This window comes from Lynx rufus, unplaced genomic scaffold (assembly GCF_022079265.1).
Source record: "Lynx rufus isolate CCGP_SWC_20201006 ecotype Redwood Valley unplaced genomic scaffold, mLynRuf1.p SCAF_29, whole genome shotgun sequence".
In the NCBI taxonomy this organism is placed as follows: domain Eukaryota; kingdom Metazoa; phylum Chordata; class Mammalia; order Carnivora; family Felidae; genus Lynx; species Lynx rufus.
This window is the reverse complement of record NW_025814844.1, coordinates 2,843,067-2,864,833: the sequence shown is the minus strand read 5'-3', so window position 1 is coordinate 2,864,833 and position 21,767 is coordinate 2,843,067. Positions and strand designations below refer to the sequence as shown.

The window sequence follows — 21,767 nt, the reverse complement described above, 5'->3', positions numbered from 1 at the left end:
TGCAAGTATGCAATTGCACAGAGAGGCCAAGTTTTTGTCTTAAAAATTGCTATGCATTTTGCAATCTAATTTTAAAGATGGTATTGTCTGATACATAATTAATATGATTGTGAAATAAAATTGATACTTAGAAGGCAACATCAACTTTTATTCTGGACTTTGAATGCCCTTAGCAAACTGCTGTGTGCCCTTAGGGTTATGTGGTTCCTGGGTTGAGGAACAGAAAAATCTGTGATTCCAATGTAAGCTGTGGAATCCAAAGCAAGCCTTGTGTTCAAATTCATCTGGGTATTTGTATACTGACTAGAATATTAGGTCCTCGAGCATCGTTCACACAATTTAAGACGTTAAATTTTAAGTGTCTCATTGGGTGGGCCAGGGAAGGAAGGTGGCATGGGGGCAGGAAGAAAGTTATTGATTCATAATAAAACAGCTAGCTCTTATTACCTAAATTGTGAATTACACAGAGTGAGCACATTGGCGGTCTTTTTTGTAACCTTGTGCTGTGGTCTTCAAAGAAATGAGTTTGCTTCTCTTACTTGCATTTTATTTCTTACAGATTGTTGTTCCTCATGCTGGAAAGAAATTTGAAGACAAGAATCCAAACAATGACTTAAGCCACACTAGTTTATTAGAAAATGAGAAACTTATGTCACTGACAAGCTTGGACGATTCTTCTGGTACTGTAAAGTGACTTGTGTTTTCCTAGTCCTTACCTTGCTGCTCCATGTCTTTCTGCTTCTTTGTTTCAGTAATCATTGCCAGCTTTTTGTTTCTTTGCCTTCTTCTTCATCTCCTCCATACCTATACTCAAATGGTCACTTCTGTTGAGTGATGGGATTTTTCAAAACTTATTTATTATGAATCCTGGTATGATTTACCTCATTCCTCAGTTTACTATCATTAGAGACCAGAGTATAAAGCACTATGTTAAGAAACTGGGGGAACAATGAAATATTTAGCTTCTGCTCTCTGAAAGTTTTGCCAAGTGAGAACAGAGATGCACAGCCAACCTTCTGACTACATCAGATGTGTGTCAACAGTACAGATTGTACAGGAATTGTAGGAGGGTAACAAATGAGTTCTGATATTGAGGAAGGTAGCTGTGAAGCCTTATTAAAAGGGGATGTAGGTGGGCCGCCTGGGTGGCTCAGTCGGTTGAGCATCGGACTTTGGCTTAGGCCATGATCTCACAGTTCGTGAGTTTGAGCCCTGCTTTGGGCTCTGTGCTCACAGTGCTGAGCCTGGAGCCTGCTTTGGATTCTTTCTCCCTCTCTCTCTGCCGCACCCTTGTTCACACTCACTCTCTGTTTGTCCCTCTCAAAAATAAATAAATATTAAAAAATTGAAAAAAAGAAAAGAAAAGGATGCAGGGCGCTTGGGTGGCTCAGTCAGTTGAACGTCTGACTTGCACAGAGCCTGCATTGGATTTTCTGTCTCCCTCTCTTGCTGTCTCTTCCTTGTGCATGTGCATGCATACTCATTCTCTGTCTCAAAATAAAGAAACATTAAAAAAAAATTTTTTTTAAAAAGGGTGATGCATTTTTTCCTCTTTCTTGAAAAGACCTGTGATAGGCCTAACATGGATCTGGGAAGAGAAGTATATTTCAGGAAGCTGGAATAGCTTCTTGTAAAGGCCCTAAGGTAGGAGCATTTTAGACCATGTTTGGAGACTAGCCAAACTCTTGTGATTTTGTGTGGCAGGTTTACAGCACTTGTAGGAGGCTAAATTGGGGAACAAACTCAGGTAGTAAGGGACCAAATTATTCATGGCTTTGAAGGTCAGGCTGATGAACTAACTGATTGGGATAAATACAAATTATAAATTAAGGACAGGTTTTGCTGCCACAATTTTTAGATATTTTGGATTATGGAATTGTGAATAAGGAATCATAGATTGAGTTTATATAGATCTTTGTTTTAGTAGGCTAGATTTTTATGTATGTATTTATTTTTGATTTTTTCTTTTTTTTTCTGTTTCAAGTTTTTATTTAAATTCTAGTTAGTTATCCTATAGTGTAATATTGGTTTCAGGAATAGAATTTAGTGGTTCATCACTAACACCCAGTGCTCATCCCAACAAGTATCCTCCTTAATGCCCATCACCCTAGCCCCTCTCCTCTCCCTCCATCAACGCTTAGTTCTCTATGGTTAAGAGTCTCTTATGGTTTGTCCCCCACTCTTTTTTCCCCCCTCTTCCCCTATGTTCATCTGTTCTGTTTTTTAAATTCCACATATGAATGAAATCATTTAGTATTTGTCTTTCTCTGGCAGACTTGTTTCACTTAATATAATAGACTCTAGTTCCATCCACATCATTGTGAATGGCAAGATTTCATTCTTCTTAATGGCTGTGTCATATTCCTGTGTGTGTGAACTGCATCTTCTTTATCCATTCACCTATCTGTAGACACTTTGGCTGCTTCCATAATTTGGCTGTTGCAAATAATGAGGCAATAAACAGGGATGCATGTCTCCCTTTGGATTAGTGTTTTTGTATTTTTTGGGTAAATACCCAGTAGTGTGATTATTGGATCAGAGGGTAGTTCTGTTTTTAATTTTTTGAGGAACCTGCATACTGTTTTCCACAGTGGCTGCAGTGCAGTTTGCACTGGGTTCTTTTCTCTCTATATCCTTGCCGACACTTGTTGTCTTTGTGTGTTTGATTTTAGCCATTCTGACAAGTATGAGGTCATATATCTCATTGTGGTTTTGATTTGCATTTACCTGATGATGAGTGATGTTGAGCATCTTTTCATGTGTATGTTGACCATCTGTATGTCTTCTTTATAGAAATGTGTGTTCAGGTCTTCTGCCCATTTTTAAAAATTGGGTTGTTTTTTTGGTTGTGTATTAGTTCTATATATATTTTGGATACCACCCCTTTTTCAGATATTTTGTTGATTGTTTCCTTTGCTGTTGAGAAGCCTTTTATGCTGATGTAGTCTCAATAGTTTATTTTTTATTTTATTTTCCTTGCCTGAGGAGACCATATCTAATAAGTTGTTATGGTCAGTGTCAGAGACATAACCCACCGTGCTCTCTTCTAGGATTTTTATGGTTTCAGGTCTCACATTTAGGACCCTGGTGTAAGAAATTGGTCCAGTTTCGTTGTTTTGCATGTTGCTGTCTAGTTTTCTTAACACCATTTATTGAAGAGACTTGTCTTTTTCCCATTACATATTCTTGCTGCCTTTGTCGAAGATTAATTGACCATATAATTGTGGGTTTACTTCTGGGCTGTCTATTCTTTTTTTTTGTTTGTTTTTTAAGTTCATTTATTTTGAGAGAGAGAGAGAGAGAGAGAACATGAGCAGGGGAGAGGCAGAGAGAGAGAGAGGGGGAGAGAGAGAATCCTAAGCAGGCTCCATGCTGTCAGCGCAGAGCCCTACATGCTCTAACCCATGAACTGTGAGATCATGACGAGCCGAAATCAAGAGTTGGACACTTAACTGACTGAGCCACCCAGGTGCCCTCTGCACTTTCTATTCTGTTCTCTTGATCTATGTGTTTGTTTTTGTGCCAGTACCATACTGTTTTGATTACTATAGCTTTGTTGTGAATCTTGAAACCTGGGATTGTGATACATCCAGTTTTATTATATTTTTTAAGTAGGCTCCACACCCACTGTGGGCCTTGAACTTATTAGGACTCTGAGATAAAGAGTCATATGTTCTACCAACTAAACAACCAGGTGCCCCCAGTTTTGTTATTCTTTTTCAAGATTGCTTTTGCTATTGAGGGGCTTTTGTGGTTCCATACAAATTTTAGGACTATTTGTTCTCGTTCTGTGAACAATAACTATTGGTATTTTGATAGGGATTACATTAAATCTGTAGATTGCATTTGGTAGTATGCACATAGTGTTTGTTCTTCTAGTCCGTGAGTTTAGAAGATCTTTCCATTTGTGTCTTTAGTTTCTTTCATCAGTGTTTTACAGTTTTGAGAGTGCAAATCTTTCACCTCTTTGGCTAAGTTTATTCCCAGGTATTTTATTATTTTTGGTGCAGTTGTAAATGGGGTTATTAATTTCTCTTTTTGCTACTTCTTTATTAGCGTATAGAAATGCAATTGATTTCTGTATATCAGTTTTGTATTCTGTAGCCTTACTAAATTCATTTATCAGTTCTGATAGTTTTTTGGTGGAGTCTTTAGGGTATTCTACATATGATATCATGTCATCTGCAAATAGTGAAAGTTTTACTTCTTCCTTACCAATTTGGATTCCTTTTATTTCTTTTTGTTGTCTGATTGGTGTGGTTAGGACATCCAGTCATGTGTTGAATAAAAGTGGTGAGAGTGGACATTTTGTCTTGTTCCTGACCTTAGAAGCTTTCATTAGTTTTCCCCCACTGAGTATGATGGTTGCTATGAGCTTCTCATATATGGTCTTCATTATGTTGAGGTATGTTCCCTGTAAACCTACATTGTAGAGGGTTTTTATCGTAAATGGATACTGTACTTTATCAGATGCTTTTTCTGCATCTACTGAAATGATCATATGGTTTTTATCCTTTCTTGTTAGTGTGATATATCATGTTGGTTGATTTATGAATATCAAACATCCTTGCATTCCAGGAATAAATTCCACTTGATTGTGGTGAAATATTGTTCTAAATATATTATTGGACCCAGTTTGCTAATATGAGGATTTTTGTGTCTCTGTTCATCAGAGATATTGCCCTGTAGTTCTCTCTTTTTTTTTTTTTTTTTTATAGTGTCTTTATCTGATTTTGGTATCAGGGTAATGATAGAATGAATTTGGAAGCTTTCTTTTTTCTTTTATTTTTTGGAGTAATTTGAGAAGAATAGATACTAACTATTCTTTAAATGTTTGATAGAATTCATAGCTGTCTGGTCCTAGACTTTGGTTGGGAGTTTTTTGATTACTGATTCAATTTCATTGCTGGTAATTGGTATGTTCGGTATTTTTATTTTTTCCTCATTTACTTTTGGGAGGTTATATGTTTCTATGAGTTTATCCATTTCTTCTAGGTTGTCCAGTTTGTTGGCATATGACTTTTCATAATACTCTTTTTATAATCCCTTGTATTTCTGTGGTGTTGGTTGTTATTTCTCCTCTTTCATTCCTGATTTGAGTCCATTCTCTCTTTTTTTATGAGTCCTGCTAAAGATTTATCAATTTTGTTGATCTTTTCAAAGAACCAGCTCCTGGTTTCATCCATCTGTTCTATTTTTTTAGTTTCTCTTTTATTTATTCCTGTTCTAATCTTTATTACTTCCTTCCTTTTACTGGTTTTTGGGTTTTGCTCTTCTTTTTCTAGCTCCTTTATTTGTAAGGTTAAGTTGTTTATTTGAGATTTTTCATGCTTCTTCAGATAGGTCTGTATTGTTATAAACTTCCTTCTTAGAACAGCTTTTGCTGGATCCCAAAGATTTTGGAATTTGTATTCCCATTTTCATTTGTTAGTGTATTTTTGGATTTCTTCTTTGATATCTTTATTGAACCATTCATTGCTTAGTAGCATGTTATTTAACCTCCATGTATTTTTGTTCTTTCCAGATATTTTCTTATGTTTGATTTCTAGTTTCATAGCATGTAGTTAGAAAAGATGCATGGTATAACTTCAGTCTTTTTGAATTTGTTGAGACTTGTTTTGTGGTCTAATCTGTAATCTATTTTGGAGAATGTGTGCTTGCAAAGAATGTGTATTCTGCTATTTTAGGGTGGAATGTTCCGAATATATCTATTAGATCATCTGGTCCAGTGTATCTTTTAGAGTCACTGTTGGTGATTTTCTGTTGGATGATGTGCCCATTGCTGTAAGTGGTGTGTTAAAGTCCCCTACTATTATTGTGTTACTGTTGATTGCTTCCTGTATGTTTATTTTCAGCTGCTTAATGTATTTGGGTCCTCCCATGGTAGATGCATATATATTTCTAATTGTTATATCTTCTTGTTGGGTTGTCCCCTTTATGTTTACATAGTGTCCTTCTTTTTCTCTTTTTACAGTCTTTGTTTTGTCCCAGTAAGTATTGCCACCCTGGCTTTCTTTTCACTTCCATTTGTTTAAGAAATGCTTCTTCCCTTCACTTTCAATCTGCATGTTTCTTTAAGTCTGAAATGAGTCTCTTAAAGGCAGCATGTAGATGGGTCTTACATTTTTTATCTACTCCATCACTTTTTGTGTCTTTTGGAATGTTTAGTCCATCTACATTCAAAGTAATTATTGATAGGTATGTACTTATTGCCATTTTGTTACTTGTTTTATGTCTGTTTATGTAGTTCTTCTCTGTTCTTTCTCTTGCTGTCTCCTCTCATGGTTTGCTGGCTTTCTTTAGTGATGTATTTGGATTCCTTTCTTTTCATTATTTCAATATCTATTATTGATTTTTGATTTGTGGTTACTATTAGGTTTGTATATAATATTTTCTGCATATAGCAATCTATTATTTTAATAGCCACTTAAGTTTTAACCCATTCTTTACTCCTTTTCCCTCCACATTTTAGGTATATGGTGTCATGCTTTGCATCCTTTTATTTTGTGAGTCACTTGACTAATTCTTATAGATACATTTATTTTTACTGATTTTGTGCTACGTGCTTTCCTTACTCCTATATATAAGTCTTTCTACTCAGAGTTACCTTTAACATTTCTTGTAGGGCTGGTTTACTGGTCTTGAGTTCCTTTAAGTTTTGTTTGGGAAACTGTATCTCTCTCTCTCTATTCTAAATGATAGCCTTGTTGGATAGAGTATTCTCGGCTGCATGTGTTTTCCTTTCAGCACACTGAATATATCATGCCAGTCCCTCTGGCCTGCAAAATCCTGCTGAAAAATCTGCTGATAGTTTTATAGGGTTTCTCTTGTATGGAACTGTATGGAACTTGTATGGAACTGTTTTCTTATCTCCTGCTGCTTTTAGAATTGTCTCTTTATCACTGCTTCTTGCCATTTTAGTTGCTATGTGTCTTGGTGTGGACTTTCTTGAGTTGATTTTGTTGGGGGCTCTCTGTGCCTTCTGGATTTGGATTTCTGTTTTCTTCCCCAGATTCAGGATGTGTTGAGCCATTATGTCTTCAAATAAGTTTTCTTCCCCCCTTTCTCTCTCTTTTCCTTCTCTTCTTTCTCTTCTCCTTCCCTATAATGCAAATGTCATTATGTTTGATGGTGTTGCTGAGTTCTATAAGTCTATTTTCACTTTATTATTATTATTTTTTCTCTCTTAATGTTCAGCTTGTTTTCCATCCCTTTGCCTTCCAGGTTGCTAATTTGTTCCTCTGCTTCACCTAGTCTATTTATTCCATCTAGTGTATTTTAAATTTTAGTTATTGAGTTGTTCATCTCTGTTTTTTTATGTTTTCTGTTTCCTTGTTAAGTGTCTCACTGATGTCCTCCACTCTTTTCCCTAGTCCTTTGTGTATCTTCTTTTTTTAAAGTTTCATTTATTTATTTTGCGAGAGAACAAGAGAAAACACGAGTGTGGGAGGGGCAGAGAGAGAGAATCCCAAGCAGGCTCCATGCTGTTAGTGCAGAGCCTGATGCAGGGCTCAAGCTCACAAACTGTGAGATATATGACCTGAGCTGAAATCAAGAGTCAGTCATTAAACCAGCTGAGCCACCCAGATGCCCCCAGTGCATATATTTATGACCATTACTTTAAATTCTCAGTAGGAATATTACTTATCTCCCTTTTGCTTGGGTCTTTGCTGTGATTTCGTCCTGTTCTTTCACTTAGGACATATTACTCTGTCTTCTCATTTCATTTAACTCTCTGTGTCTGTTTCTATGTGGTTCAACAGTCAGCTACATCTCTTGCTCTTGAAAGTAGTGGCCTTATGAAGAAGAGGTCATTAGTGTGTTACAGTGCAGTGTCCCCTGTTCACCAGAACCTGCCACTTAGGGGCATCTCCTGTGTGTGTTGTGTGTATCCTGCTGTTGTGGTCAAGCCACTTTTGCCTTCAGTGCAGTCATCTGCAGAGTTTCTCTTTGTCTGTTTTGGGCGGGGTTTATTCCCCATGTTGTAATGGGCCACTCTGCACTGCCTTGGGCTTGAGTTGAGTCAGAATAGGCATTTGCCAGAGCTGTGGTAACATCAAACTGCAAGGTGCTTTCCCTGTATTGTCCTCTGAGAAGCTTTTGTTGGTGGGTAGGTCTGCAGTCAGATCAGCTGTCTGCCCTCAGCCCACTGTCAGGACCACAATCTGACCAGTGTGTGTGGTTTTCTTTCTCCTTTCCTGGGGCAGGAGTCACTTTGGAGTGGTGCTGGCCCCTATCAGGGCTGCTTGCATACTGCCAGACTTGTGGCACTACTTTGGGTGGGCTCTGGCAAAAGTGTATTGGAAGAGGTGTGTCCACAGGAGAATGCGGGGCGCACTGTTAGCATCTTCACCCCACTGGTCCCCACAGGTGTTTGTGTATTTAAGCTGCGGAGCAGGGAAGGGAAATGGCACCTGTCAGCTCCTTTTTTTTCTGGAGAAGTGTCCCAATGATCCCTGCCTGCCTAGCAAATGCATCAGAATTAGTTCCCACATCTCCCTCCACATACCGTTTCAAACTGCTGCTTCTGTGTTGTGTCTCTGCAGGGCTGTTTGTTGTGCTGTCATTTAAAAGGCAGGGACTCCGTTTCCTCTTGCCCTCCTGGCTCTGCTAGAGCAGAGCCTGCTGATTTTTAAAGTTCCAGGTGTTATGCCCTAGTGATTGTTAAGAACCTGTGAAATCCCTCTGCACCCTTGGAGTCCCTCCCTTTTGCAGACTATCCCATGGGTTCATTTAGCTCCTGACCATGTCTCTGCCCTTCCTACCCTCTTTGATGTGGCTTCTTCTCCACATTTAGCTGTGGAGTGTTTGTTGTGCCAGTCTTCGGATCCTTTTCTGGGTTATTCACACTGATGTGGGTGTTATCTAGTTGTATCCATGTAACTAGTTGAACTTAGGGTCCTCCTACTCTGTCTTCTTCCTCAGAAGTCTTTATCAACCTTTTTGATTAAATATTATTTATAGTTCAGTCAGTACCTTAAAAAATTTCCTATTTTTTTCCCATTTTACCGATAGATGACGATATTGATGATGAAGAGTTTTATGATGAACATTTGGAGGCTTATTTTGAGCAACTGGCTATTCCAGGAATGTTATATGAAGACCTAGAAGGACAAGAACGCCCAGAAAAAGATTTTAAATTACCTGCAAATGATCCATTTCAGGTATGTTCCAGTCTTATGGTTTTTCAGAAATTTGACTTTAGAAAACTGTTACGGGTCCCTTTATATATTACCATAAAACACAAAATTTGGTTTTCTTTGGTTTCTGTTTTTCTGGATAGAAAGTTATGAGAAATACCTTGCCCATCCTTTCCTGCTTCTTACTTTTTCTTCATCTACAGAAAAATGGAAGAATATTACAATGAACATGTATGTGTATTCCCCTTCTCCAGATCAACCAGTTGTTAACATTTGGCCATCTTTACATTTTCTTTATCCCTCCATGAATACTTTTTTCCTGTATCATTTGAGAGGCATGTACAGATATTTTGACATGGCACCCCAATACTTTGACACTTATCTCCTGCAAATAAAGATTTTTCCTGCATAATCTCAATTCTGTTATCTAATTTTGATACAGTAATATAAATGGATATATCGTCCGTATTCATTTACATTTACCCAGTTGCCTCTAAAATGCCCTTTACTTTTATTGTTTTTGAATCAGGATTTAATCAACGATTACAGTTGCTTTTGGTTGTCATGTTTCTTTAGTATTTTGATTTGTAGTTCTTCCATGTCATTAAAGTTATGTAAAATCTAGGCCTTTTTTGTAAAATGACTCGTAAACTAGGTATGTCTGATTGCTTTTCCTCCTACTGATTAGATTAAACATTTTGACAATTCAAATTAAGCATGTTCATTGTGAACAGGTTAAGATTAAACATAAGGATATTGTGTGCTTCTCCTTGTATTACATCAGGAGACATGGGAGTCTCTTTGTCCAACTCTTAGTGATGTTGTGTTTGATAATCTCGGTTAATGTGGTGTTGGCTAGCTGTCTCTTTGTGTAAGTGCCTTTCTTTGCTCCTTTGTTATCAAAAAATAATCTGGGGATGACACATTAAGGCCCTGTGAGCTTTCTATTCCCCAAGAACCTTTTGCCAACTGGATTTAGTATTATTGCTGAGGCCTCCTAGAAACAATTATTCCTGTGGTGGTTATACTGGTGATGTTTCCAGTTCCTTCTATGTTATTAATTACCTGGCATCCTTTTGTCAAGAAGTCATTCTCTGCTTCTCATCTTTTTCCCCTAAAAAAGTTTTTTTTAATTAAAAAAATAATACAACTAAGTTATTTTTTAAACAGGCAAATGAAAATGGTAGCTTAAACTATAAATCTCAATCAGAAAATAACAGCTCTCTGACTTCCCATGGCTCACACTCTTCAGGAAATTCTGAAACAATCCACAAAGAGTCTGAAGAAGGCCATGTTGTTTGTGTGCCTGGGATCAGTAAGTATTAAAATACAATTCCATTGTTCTTAAATTGTGTTTGACTTTGCGTTTTTTCCAAAGAAAAATCATTTATCATATGATTTCTAAAATTTTTTTTTTTTCAACGTTTATTTTTGGGACAGAGAGAGACAGAGCATGAACGGGGGAGGGGCAGAGAGAGAGGGAGACACAGAATCAGAAACAGGCTCCAGGCTCTGAGCCATCAGCCCAGAGCCTGACACGGGGCTCGAACTCACGGACCGCGAGATCGTGACCTGGCTGAAGTCGGACGCTTAACCAACTGCGCCACCCAGGCGCCCCTTATCATATGATTTCTAAGTCCTATTTTTTGTCATATGGTTGCTAAGTGTCATTTCTTTGGTATAATGTAACCTGTATTAATCATTGCATTCCTTCAGATTTTTAAACAGTCTAAAACTTTCAAAAGAGTTTTTTTTTTTTAATTTTTTTTTCAACGTTTTTATTTATTTTTGGGACAGAGAGAGACAGAGCATGAACGGGGGAGGGGCAGAGAGAGAGGGAGACACAGAATCGGAAACAGGCTCCAGGCTCTGAGCCATCAGCCCAGAGCCTGACGCGGGGCTCGAACTCACGGACCGCGAGATTGTGACCTGGCTGAAGTTGGACGCTTAACCGACTGCGCCACCCAGGCGCCCCTCAAAAGAGTTTTTTTTTTTTTCAACGTTTATTTATTTTCGGGACAGAGAGAGACAGAGCATGAACAGGGGAGGGGCAGAGAGAGAGGGAGACACAGAATCGGAAACAGGCTCCAGGCTCTGAGCCATCAGCCCAGAGCCCGACGCGGGGCTTGAACTCACGGACCGCGAGATCGTGACCTGGCTGAAGTCGGACGCTTAACCGACTGCGCCACCCAGGCGCCCCAAAAGAGTTTTTAATAATACCTAAGTACATTAGTATTATTAGGAATACTGCAATATGAATTATGGAAAGAGCCTAAATTTCCATCAACTGATGAATGGATAAAGAAGATGTGATTTATATATTCAATGGTATACTACTTGGCAATGAGAAAGAATGAAATCCTGCCATTTGCAGCAATGTGGATAGAACTAGAGAGTATTATGCTAAGTGAAATAAGTCAGTCAGAGAAAGATATCATATGTTTTCACTCATATGTGGAACTTGAGAAACTTAACAGAACACCATGGGGGAAGGGAAGGGGAAAAAATAGTTACAAACAGAGAGGGAGGGAGGGAAACCATAAGAGACTTCTAAATACAGAGAGCAAACTGAGGCGGGGGGTGGGGACCAGAGGTGGGGGACAGGGGAAAATGAGTGATGGGCATTGAGGAGGGCACTTGTTGGGGTGAGCACTGGGTGTTGAGCACTGGGTGTTGTATGTGAGCAATGAATCATGGGAATCTACCCCCAAAACCGAGAGCTATATACACTGTATACACTGAATGCTAGCTAACTTGACAATAAATTATATTTAGAAAAAAAAAAAGGAAATACTGCAGTATGAAGGGCACCTGGGTGGCTCAGTTGGTTAAGTCTCTGACTCTTAATCTTGGCTCAGGTCATGATCTCATGGTTTGTGAGTTCGAGCCCCGTGTGAGACTCCATGCTGTTCGCGTGGAGCCTGCTTGGGATTCTCTCTCTCCCCCTCTCTCACTGCCCTTCCCCACTCGCGTTCACACACGCTCCCTCACTCTCTCAAAATAAATAAATTTAAAAAGATACTGTAGAGTGTATTGCTTGCATTGGTTCCTACAAATGAGTGTGTTTTATTCAAACATTTGAGAATTAGAAATGAATTCTCTGTGTGGTGGCAGTTTGTCAGTTACTGTTGCCTTCTACTGATGGTTACCTTCTCTTATATGCAAATTGCTATATTTATCATATGATTTCTAAGTCCTATGATTTGTCATATGGTTGCTAAGTGTTAGGTTTACATGAAATAATTTAAATAGCAAGAAGCAGTTATTATATTAGATTACTGAAACTTTGACCTTGCTCCATTAATTTCTTTTCTTGTTTTTCAGGCAAATTTATAGATACTGGAGATAGTAGAAGGCATGTAGATGGTGTGTTATCATTTTCTTCTAGTACTCAGAGAACTGAGCAAGAGAAAGAAAGGGCAGACAGTTTGAAGGGTATTATGTCACATCATGGCAGAGTAAGTTTATATGCATTTTCTTTAAGTTTTCTACGAAAGGGATAAAAAATCTTTTGTATGGTATCAATTTTTTTCAAAGCAAAGCAACAACTGTTGACTTCTGGAAAATGTAGAAAAGTATTAAAAAATTTCCCTGCTTGGGGCACCTGGGTGGCTCAGTTGGTTAAACGTCTGACTTTGGCTCAGATCATGATCTTGTAATATGTGGGTTTGAGCCCTGCGTCGGGCTCTGTGCTGACAGCTCAGAGCCTGGAACCTGCTTTCCGATTCTGTGTCTCCCTTTCTCTCTGCCCCTTCCCTGCTAATGCTGTCTCTCTCTCTCTCTCTCTCTCTCTCTCTCTCTCTCTCTCTCAAAAGTAAACATTAAAGAAATTTAAAAAAATTTCCCTACTGATAATGTTTCTGTGTGTGTGTGTTTGTATGTATCTTTGAGATCACTCATTTGAAAAGTTCTTTAGCTTGGTGTCAAAACAAAAAAGCGAACCATTCATCTTGCTCAAACATGTTTGTTTTTCATTTTATTGTTTTCTGTTTGTTAATGGTAACCCATTACTCCTACACTTGAAATTTGGTAGTCATTTCTGGCTCTTAGCAATTCTTTGTCCCCTTTTTAATGTATGCCTCAGGATTTGTTTGATGATTTTTAATTTGGAGGGAGTGTGTGTATTGATATATGTAGAGACAGTTATTTATCCTCATAGTAATCCTTTGACTGATTAAGGCGGTAAGTGATAATGGGATTGTTGTTTTTAAAGCTCAGAAAACCTAATTTCTGTCAGTGTGTTCTAAGGACTGTGTCTTAAGTTTATTGTTTCTTATTTATTCTTTTTACCACTATTCAAATTCAAGATGCTTACTACCTCATGTCTGATTTATTTTGCCATCTATAGTATTTTTACTTTCTTTTATTAAATTAAAAAAATGTTCTTTTATGTTTATTTTGAGAGAGCGAGTGAGTGCACAAGTGGGGGAGGGGCAGAGAATGGGGGAAGAGAGAGAATCCTAAGCAGGCTCTGCGCTGTCAGTGCAGTGCCTGAAGTGGGGCTTGATCTCATGACTGTGAGATCGTGACCTGAACTGAAATCAAGAGTTGGATGCTTAACCAGTTAAGCCACCCAGGCGCCCTGCCATCTACAGTATTTTTCCCATTCCGTTACATTTGTCAATACCAGGTTAATCTTGTTACAAAGGTTTTTAATGTGTATGATTGTATGCATGTGTACATATGTATGTATATATGTATATATACTACATAAAATATTCTTTGTGTCTCGGTGTTTCAAAGTAATAATCCTTAAAATGCTTTATAATCTGGCCCCATGTTAATCTGCTTTTCTCACGTATGTTTCTTCTATACATCTGTTCCTATTTTGTTTTCTCCCTTTCTTCCCTAATCCAGATAACGATCATCTTTCCAGTCTTTTAAATTTTATTTTTTAAATATTTTTTTTAATGTTTGGGAGAGAGAGAGCATGCGTGAGTGAGAGGTGAAGGGGCAGAAAGAGAGGGAGACAGAGAATCTGAAGCAGACTCTGCACACCCAGCGCAGAGCCCAATGCAGGGCTCAAACCCATGAACCGTGAGATCGTGACTGAGCCAAAGATGGAAGCTTAACAGACTGAGCCACCCAGGAGCCCCCGTCTTTCCAACCTTTTATGAAGTCCTTGGTTACTTTTCAGTAACTCTGGACTACATTTATTTTTCTGAATTCTCATTACAGTGATTGTATTGTACAATGTAGTGCTTTATTGTGTATAGGAACATTTTACTTATGCAGAATTTGCCTATTCAGCAGCTTCAAGAATTTCTTACTCATCCAAGGAGTTAAGAACAGTTAACTGTACAGTTAAGTACAAACATGATAGAAAGCCCCTTGCCTCAGGTAACCAGAACAAGTGTTCAGAATCAGTGGGTTTTTCCTGCTCTGGATGCTTTGTCATATGTATAGTCATCTGACAGTATGGAGTTATGATTCTAATATATCTGGTTAACAGTCCAGCTCTCATCTGATTAGAGGTAGCCAATGAAAAAAGGGAGAGAGCATCTATTCATCTTGATTTTGTCAAAAAGTGATATTTGATAAATTTTACGAGTATGTCTATCCATGCCATTTAATTGTAGGCTAAGGAACTTGTCCTGTTATAGTAAGCATTTCTCTTATTAGCAATTATTTGTCATTAAAAACAATATTTTTAGTTTTAATATTGTTGAATATTCACAAATTTCTTGGCAACAGGTATGGTGCTTGATGTTGTAGGTCATATAAAGATAATCTCCTTTCATGAAACATAGTAGGAAAGTAAAGGAAATCCATGGATAACTATAAAATAAAGCAAAATCCTGGTTGTTGAATCTCATCATACCTTTGAAGAAAGTCCCCAAGTTCTGATTGAGTTACATTCTAAAAGTTTTAAGTTTCAGAGTCTTTCTAAGTAAAAACATAGTTTCTGATACTCTATTTCCAATCCTTCTAAAAAAGGATTTAATCACTGTTGGTAGATAGAACTGCAACTGATTTCTGTATATTGATTTTATATCCTGTGACTTTGCTGAATTCATGTATCAGTTCTAGTATTTTTTGGTGGAGTCTTTCCGGTTTTCCATGTAGAATATCAGGTCATCTGCAAAAAGTGAGTTTGACTTCTTTGCCAATTTGGATGCCTTTTATTCCTTTTTTGTCTGATTGCTGAGACTAGGACTTCCAACACTATGTTAAACAACAGTGGTGAGAGTGGACATCCCTGTCGTGTTTCTGATCTCAGGGGGAAGGCTCTCAGTTTTTCCCCATTGAGGCTGATATTAGCTGTGGGCCTTTCATATAATGGATTTTATGATGTTAAGGTATGTTCCTTCTATCCTGACTTTCTTGAGGGTTTTTATTAAGAAAGGATGCTGTATTTTCTGCTTTTTCTGTATCTATTGATAGGATCATAGGATCATATGGTTCTTATCCTTCTACTGATGTTAGCTAACTTGGCAATAAATTATATTAAAAAAATAAATATTAAAAAAATATTAAAAGGGGCGCCTGGGTGGCGCAGTCGGTTAAGCATCCGACTTCAGCCAGGTCACGATCTCGCGGTCCGGGAGTTCGAGCCCTGCGTCAGGCTCTGCGCTGATGGCTCGGAGCCTGGAGCCTGTTTCCGATTCTGTGTCTCCCTCTCTCTCTGCCCCTCCCCCATTCAAGCTCTGTCTCTCTCTGTCCCAAAAATAAATAAACGTTGAAAAAAAAAATTTAAAAAAAAATTAAAAAATAAAGGATTTAATCACAAGATAGCCAGACTCTGGTGGAGCATTCAGGTACTATGAATGTGAAGCCCTGAAGTCTTCAGTAGTGGTTTAAGGAGGGTGTTGAATGTAGAGAGATGGTGAGGGCTGGCCTCTGGTCACAGAGAGTCCACTGTGGAATGAGCACTTCCATTAAAGCTTTGTTGCTTGGGAGCCCTGGGTGGCTCAGTTGGTGAAGCATCTGGCTTCAGTTAAGCGTCTGGCTTTGGCTCAGGTTATGATCTCGTGGTTTGTGAGTCCGAGCCCTGCATCTGACTCTGTGCTGACAGCTTGGAGCTTGGAACCTGCTTCTGATTCTGTGTCTCCCTCTCTCTCTGTCTCTACCCTGCTCATGCTCTCTCTCTCTCTCTCTCTCTCAAAAATAAATAAACATTAAAAAAAAAAAAGCTTTGTTGCTTGGATGGGGGGAGGGGGAATTCCTACTTGTGGGTCAGTCATAAAGTGTGTTACATTATTTCATGAGATGTCTTCTTTTTCCCATGTCTTAAGGTCATGCAGTTTGTGTTACCATGAGGTGACCATTTTCTGTCCTTTTGAGGGCAAGATTAGCAGCCCATTTTCCTTAAAGGCATTTAAAGAGCTCATAAATACAAGCTACTGTCTTAAGTAAATTTTTTCCCTTTTTGTTGTAATATTGCTGTATATAAGGAATAGACTTTGCCCCCCACTAAAGTATAGCTTGCCCTTGAACAATGTGGGGTTTTAAGGGCACCAACTCCCTGCACAGTAAAAAATACACATGATAACTTTTAAGGTACCAAAATTTAAGTACTAATAGCTTACTATTGACTGGAAGCCTTACTGATAACATAAAGAGTGATAAACATATTTTGTATGTTACATATGTTATATACTGTATTTTTACAATAAAGCTAGAGAAAAGAAAGTTATTAAGGAAATCATAAGGAAGAGAAAATACATTTACAGTTCTGTACTGTTTCAAAAAAAAATATCCACATATAAGTGGTAAAAAAACTTCTTCAGCTTTTGTTTATCTGGGAATGTCTTAAATTTTTCCTCATTTTTAAAGGACAGTTTTACCAAATGTAAGATTCTTGGTTGACAAGTTTTTTCCCCCTCCTAGTACTTTGAATGTATCAGCCTATTGCCTTTTGGCCTGAAGGTTTTCTGATGGGAAATTTGCTGGTTATCTTACTGAAGATTCCTTGCATGTGACAAGTAGCTTCTCTTGCTGTTTTCAAGATTCTCTTTTTGAGAGTTTGATTATAATGTCTTGGTATGAGTTTCTTCAGATTTAGCCTACTTGGAGTTTGTTGAACTTTTTTCAGTGTTTATAATCCTGTCTTTAATCAGATGTGGGAAGTTTTCAGCTATAGTTTCTTCTTGTTTTTCTCTTTCCTGTGCTTTTTTCAGAAAATGCTGTTGGTCCCCAATGTGTTGATGGTATCCCATGGGTCCCTCAGACTCTGTTTACTTTTTCTGAAGTTTAGTAATTTCAGTTGTCCTGTCTTCAGTTGTCCTCTCTACACATCTGCACAACCTCTCTAGTGAATTTTTCACTTTAGTTATTGTACCTTCCAGTTCCAGAATTTCTTTTTGGCTCCTCTGTATTATTATCTTTTTATTGATGTGCATTTTGTGTATAGATCATTTTCTTGTTTGTCCACATCTTCTTTAGCTCTTTGAGCATCTTCAAGACAGTTTTTCAGTCTAGTCTCACATACGGGTTTTCTCATGCAAGTTCTCTGTTGATTTATTTTTTTCCTCTGAATGAACCATACTTTCCTGTTTATTTGTATGCTGTGTGATCTTTTTGTTTTGTTTGAAACTGTACATTTGAATCTTATGTGATAATGCTGGAAATCACATTCTCTCTTTTCTCTATGGTTTGTTCTTTATTTAATTTTTATACAGTGTGTCTGTACTGGGATCAGTATGTAGTGAAAGCTAGAGGTTTTACAGGTCTTTTCTGAGCCTGTATTTTTTCCTGGGCATGTGCAGCAGCTCTCTTAATTTTCTCCATATATGGTTGTTTTTGATAGTCAAAGAAATAGGTAGGACTCCTATAAATATGCTGGTGTTCACTTTAGCTGGTGGGTGTTTAATCACTGGTGAGTGGGCTCTGTGCCTGCAGCTCTGCAGTGAGAAGCAGCAGTCTGCCATCAGAACACAGAAACCTGATAATTGGAGACAAAATCCTTATTGTTTCTCTGGCTCCAGCAAACCATACTAAAAACAGGGGTTGCCCTTCCCACAGTTGTCTGCCTTGGGGTTCAGGGTGGGTAGCCACAATCATTCTAAAGTCTGAAGTTACTGACATTATTTGCAGTTTACCAGCCAAGCTTTTTTCTGGTACCTGTAATTGTTCAAATAGATTCCAGAATTCCACAATAGTTACTTCATTTTTTTTCCTTCAAAATAGTTACTTCTGAGGTTTTTGCCAGTCCAGTCCTTGTCTAGGTGGAAAGACAGATTCCTGGTGCTTTCTTTTCTGCCATCTTTTTTGATGTTACTCTTCGTTCTTTCCTTTCTTTCTTTTCTTTCTTTCTTTTCTTTCTTTCTTTCTTTCTTTCTTTCTTTCTTCTTTCTTTATTTTCTTTCTTTCTTTCTTTCTTTCTTTCTTTCTTTCTTTCTTTCTGAGCGTGTGTGTGCACATGTGCATGCAGGGAAGGTGCAGAGGGAGAGAGAATCTTAAGCAGGCTCCACACATAGTGTGGAGCCTGATGCAGGGCTTGATATCACGACCTTGAGATCATGACCTGAGCTGGAATCAAGAGACAGATGCTTAGCCAACTGAGCCACCTAGTTGCCCCTTTATTTTTTATTTCTAACTTTATGGGCTTATAATCAGTATTTGGTCTGAAAAATCTAACCTTTCTAAATGTTTTGGATAAAAGTATATTTATGTGTATTTCATGGACATAAGAAAAATGAAAACTAAAAGCTCTTTTTTGAGGAATGTTTAGTTTTAAAAAGCTATTAGGCTATTTAGTGTATTAATCAGTTTCTCTATGATCACTTTTATTTTTATGTAGTAGATGTATCAATTCCAGAAAAGATAAATCAAAGTCTCCAATTTTAATTGAATTTTTTTCTTTATGTACTTCTCTCCAATATTTATTGCATATAAGATTATAGATTTTATAACCTATTATAACCTATTTGATGAGAGGGTACCTTTTTTAGTAATTCTGTCCTTTTATCCTGTTACTGCTTCTAATCTTAAATTGTGCTTTGTATATTAGTATTGATACCTTTGCTTTTTCTATATTTTGTGTATGCTTGTTATCTTTTCCATCCCTTTTACATTTTTCTTTATCATTTGTTTAGAGAGCTTTTTATCTATAGCATGTAGTTAGGTTTACTTTTTAATGTACTCTGGTGGTCTTTTTTTTTTTTAATTTTTTTTTTTTTAAGTTTATTTATTTTTGACAGAGACAGAGTGCCAGCATGAGCTGGGGAGGGGCAGAGAGAGAGGGAGACACAGAATCCGAAGCAGGTTCCAGGCTCCAAGCTGTCAGCACAGAGCCTGAGGCAGAGCTTGAACTCATGAACCGTGAGATCATGACCTGGGTCAAAGTCGGATGCTTAACCAACTGAGCCACCCAGGTGCCCCAAAACTCTGGTAGTCTATTTTTTAATGAGCTAGTTAATCCTTTAACACTTACTGTAATTATTGATACTCTTGATTTTATTCTTACATTTACTTCATTTAATATTTATTTTATCATTTCCAAAAATTTTATTGCATTATTTATCCCTGCTCTCCCCTTCACTTCTTCCCATCTTTCCTCTTTATACATTTGGCCTTTCTTTGCATTTTCATTGATTCTCAGATCCACATTTTTCATATTTTAACACTTCTGAAATCAATATGTTTCTTACAGTTACTAGTATGTCATAGCTTAGTATTCTCTTTCTTAGTGGCATATACAGTAATGGTAAATCTTTAAATCAATGGTTAGATTCTATGAGGGATGCTGTTTTTCCCTTATTTGGAGGGCATTCATATATTTTTCAGCCATATTATCATTCAGATGATATCAGCACCAGAGTGCTTTGTTGCCTGTTTGTTTCCCTTAGATGCCAATAAGGTAGGACTTTGAAATACTTTAATTACCTCCTTTCAAAACCCCACCTCCTAAGAGAACTTTGGATTGCTTTTACTTTTTCTTTTCTTGTCACATTTCCTAACTCTTAAGTTTTGCTGAGAGAGTTACGCTGTCAAAATATTAACAAAAACCAATTTTGTGTTTAGGTTTGAAAACTGTCGAAGCAGCTGCATTTGTGCTTGTATTGTTTATTATCAGATCACAGCAAGGGAGCTGTTCTGCATAGGGAACTCTGACTTGGAAACAAGTCATTATGAAATAGTGTAGTACCAGGTTTCCCCCAGCAGTGCATGTATGTGAGTTGACAGGGTGGCTGTCTGAGACCCCATGCCGCTGCCCTATTGAGCCCAGGCAGGATTCTGACATAGAGGCTGCCAGTCCAAATCCCACAGCCCAAGCTACCTGGTCCCTGGCCCCGACCCCGTACTTTGGTCAGACTGCCTCTCTCCCCATCCATCCCTCTCTCCCCCCCACCCCAACCTCTCCTCAGAGCCCCACACCCTAGGTGAGTCCTAGGTCCCTTCTCACTTCACACGCAATGCCTAGCTGCCACCTTTGCCCTGTTGGCTCCTCAGCCAAGCACAAAAAGGGTTCAGGTGCATTTCATCAGATGGTGCAGTGATTCTGGAGACTATCATTTGGTTGCGTTCCTACTTCAAGACTGTTTTAAGTAGCTTTCCTGAAGGGATAGGTAGTTTCCAACATTCTGGCATTTCTTTTTTCTTTCTTTTTTTAAAATTGAAGTAGAAATACAAGATTATATTGATTTCAGGTGTACAACATAGTGATTTGACAATTATATGTGTCATGAAATGCTCACCTTGTAAGTGTAGTTACCATCTGTCACCATACAAAGTTTTTACAATATTATTGACTGTATTTCCTATGTAGTACTTTTATCCCTGTGACTTATTTAATTACTGGAAGTCTGTATCTCTTATTTTTAAAAAAAAAATTTTTTTTTTCTTAACGTTTTATTTATTTTTGAGACAGGGAGAGACAGAGCATGAACAGGGGAGGGTCAGAGAGAGGGAGACACAGAATCTGAAACAGGCTCCAGGCTCTGAGCTGTCAGCACAGAGCCCGATGCGGGGCTCGAACTTACGCACCGCGAGATCATGACCTGAGCCGAAGTCGGCCGCTCAACCGACTGAGCCACCCAGGCGCCCCAAGGAAGTCTGTATCTCTTAAACCCCTTCATCTTTTTTACCCATCATCCCTCTACCCCTCTGGCAATTACCTGTTTTTTTTCTCTGTATTTATGAGTCTGTTTCTGTTTTGTTTATTCATTTGTTTTGTTTTTTAGACTCCACAAAGAAGTGAAATCATACAGTATTTGTTTTTTTCTGACTTATTTTACTTAGCATAGTGCTCTCTAGGTCCATTCATGTTGTCACAAATGGCAAAATCTTTTCTATAGCTGAGTGATATTCCTGTGTGTGTGTGTGTGTGTGTGTGTGTGTGTACTACATGTTCATTATCCATTCATCTATTGATGCACACCTAAGTTGCTTCTGTATCTTGGCTATTGTAAATAATGCTGCAGTAAACATGGAGGGTGCATGTATCTTTTTGAATTAGTATTTTCATTTTCTTTGAATAAATGCCCAACAGTGGGATTACCAGATCATATGGTATTTCTATTTTTAATTTTTTGAGGAATTTCCATACTATTTTCCATAGGGGCTATACCAATTTACATTCGCACCAACAGTGCACAACATCCACATCCTTGCCAACACTTGCTTCTTGTGTTTTATATTTTAGCCATTCTGACAGCTGTGAGGTGATATCTCCTCATGGTTTTG

The 21,767-nt window shown here is 38.0% G+C and overlaps 1 protein-coding gene across 1 annotated transcript in view; it reads left to right on the top strand.

The window, feature by feature from the left end:
- Positions 1 to 21,767, top strand: part of CEP192 (centrosomal protein 192) — a 133,218-nt gene that overhangs the window by 21,088 nt on the left and 90,363 nt on the right. Inside the window, exons 6-9 of the mRNA XM_047090282.1 lie at positions 560 to 680; positions 9,016 to 9,164; positions 10,311 to 10,455; positions 12,465 to 12,598. Of these exons, the coding sequence (XP_046946238.1) occupies positions 560 to 680; positions 9,016 to 9,164; positions 10,311 to 10,455; positions 12,465 to 12,598 (549 nt within the window). The remainder of the gene's footprint in view (positions 1 to 559; positions 681 to 9,015; positions 9,165 to 10,310; positions 10,456 to 12,464; positions 12,599 to 21,767) is intronic.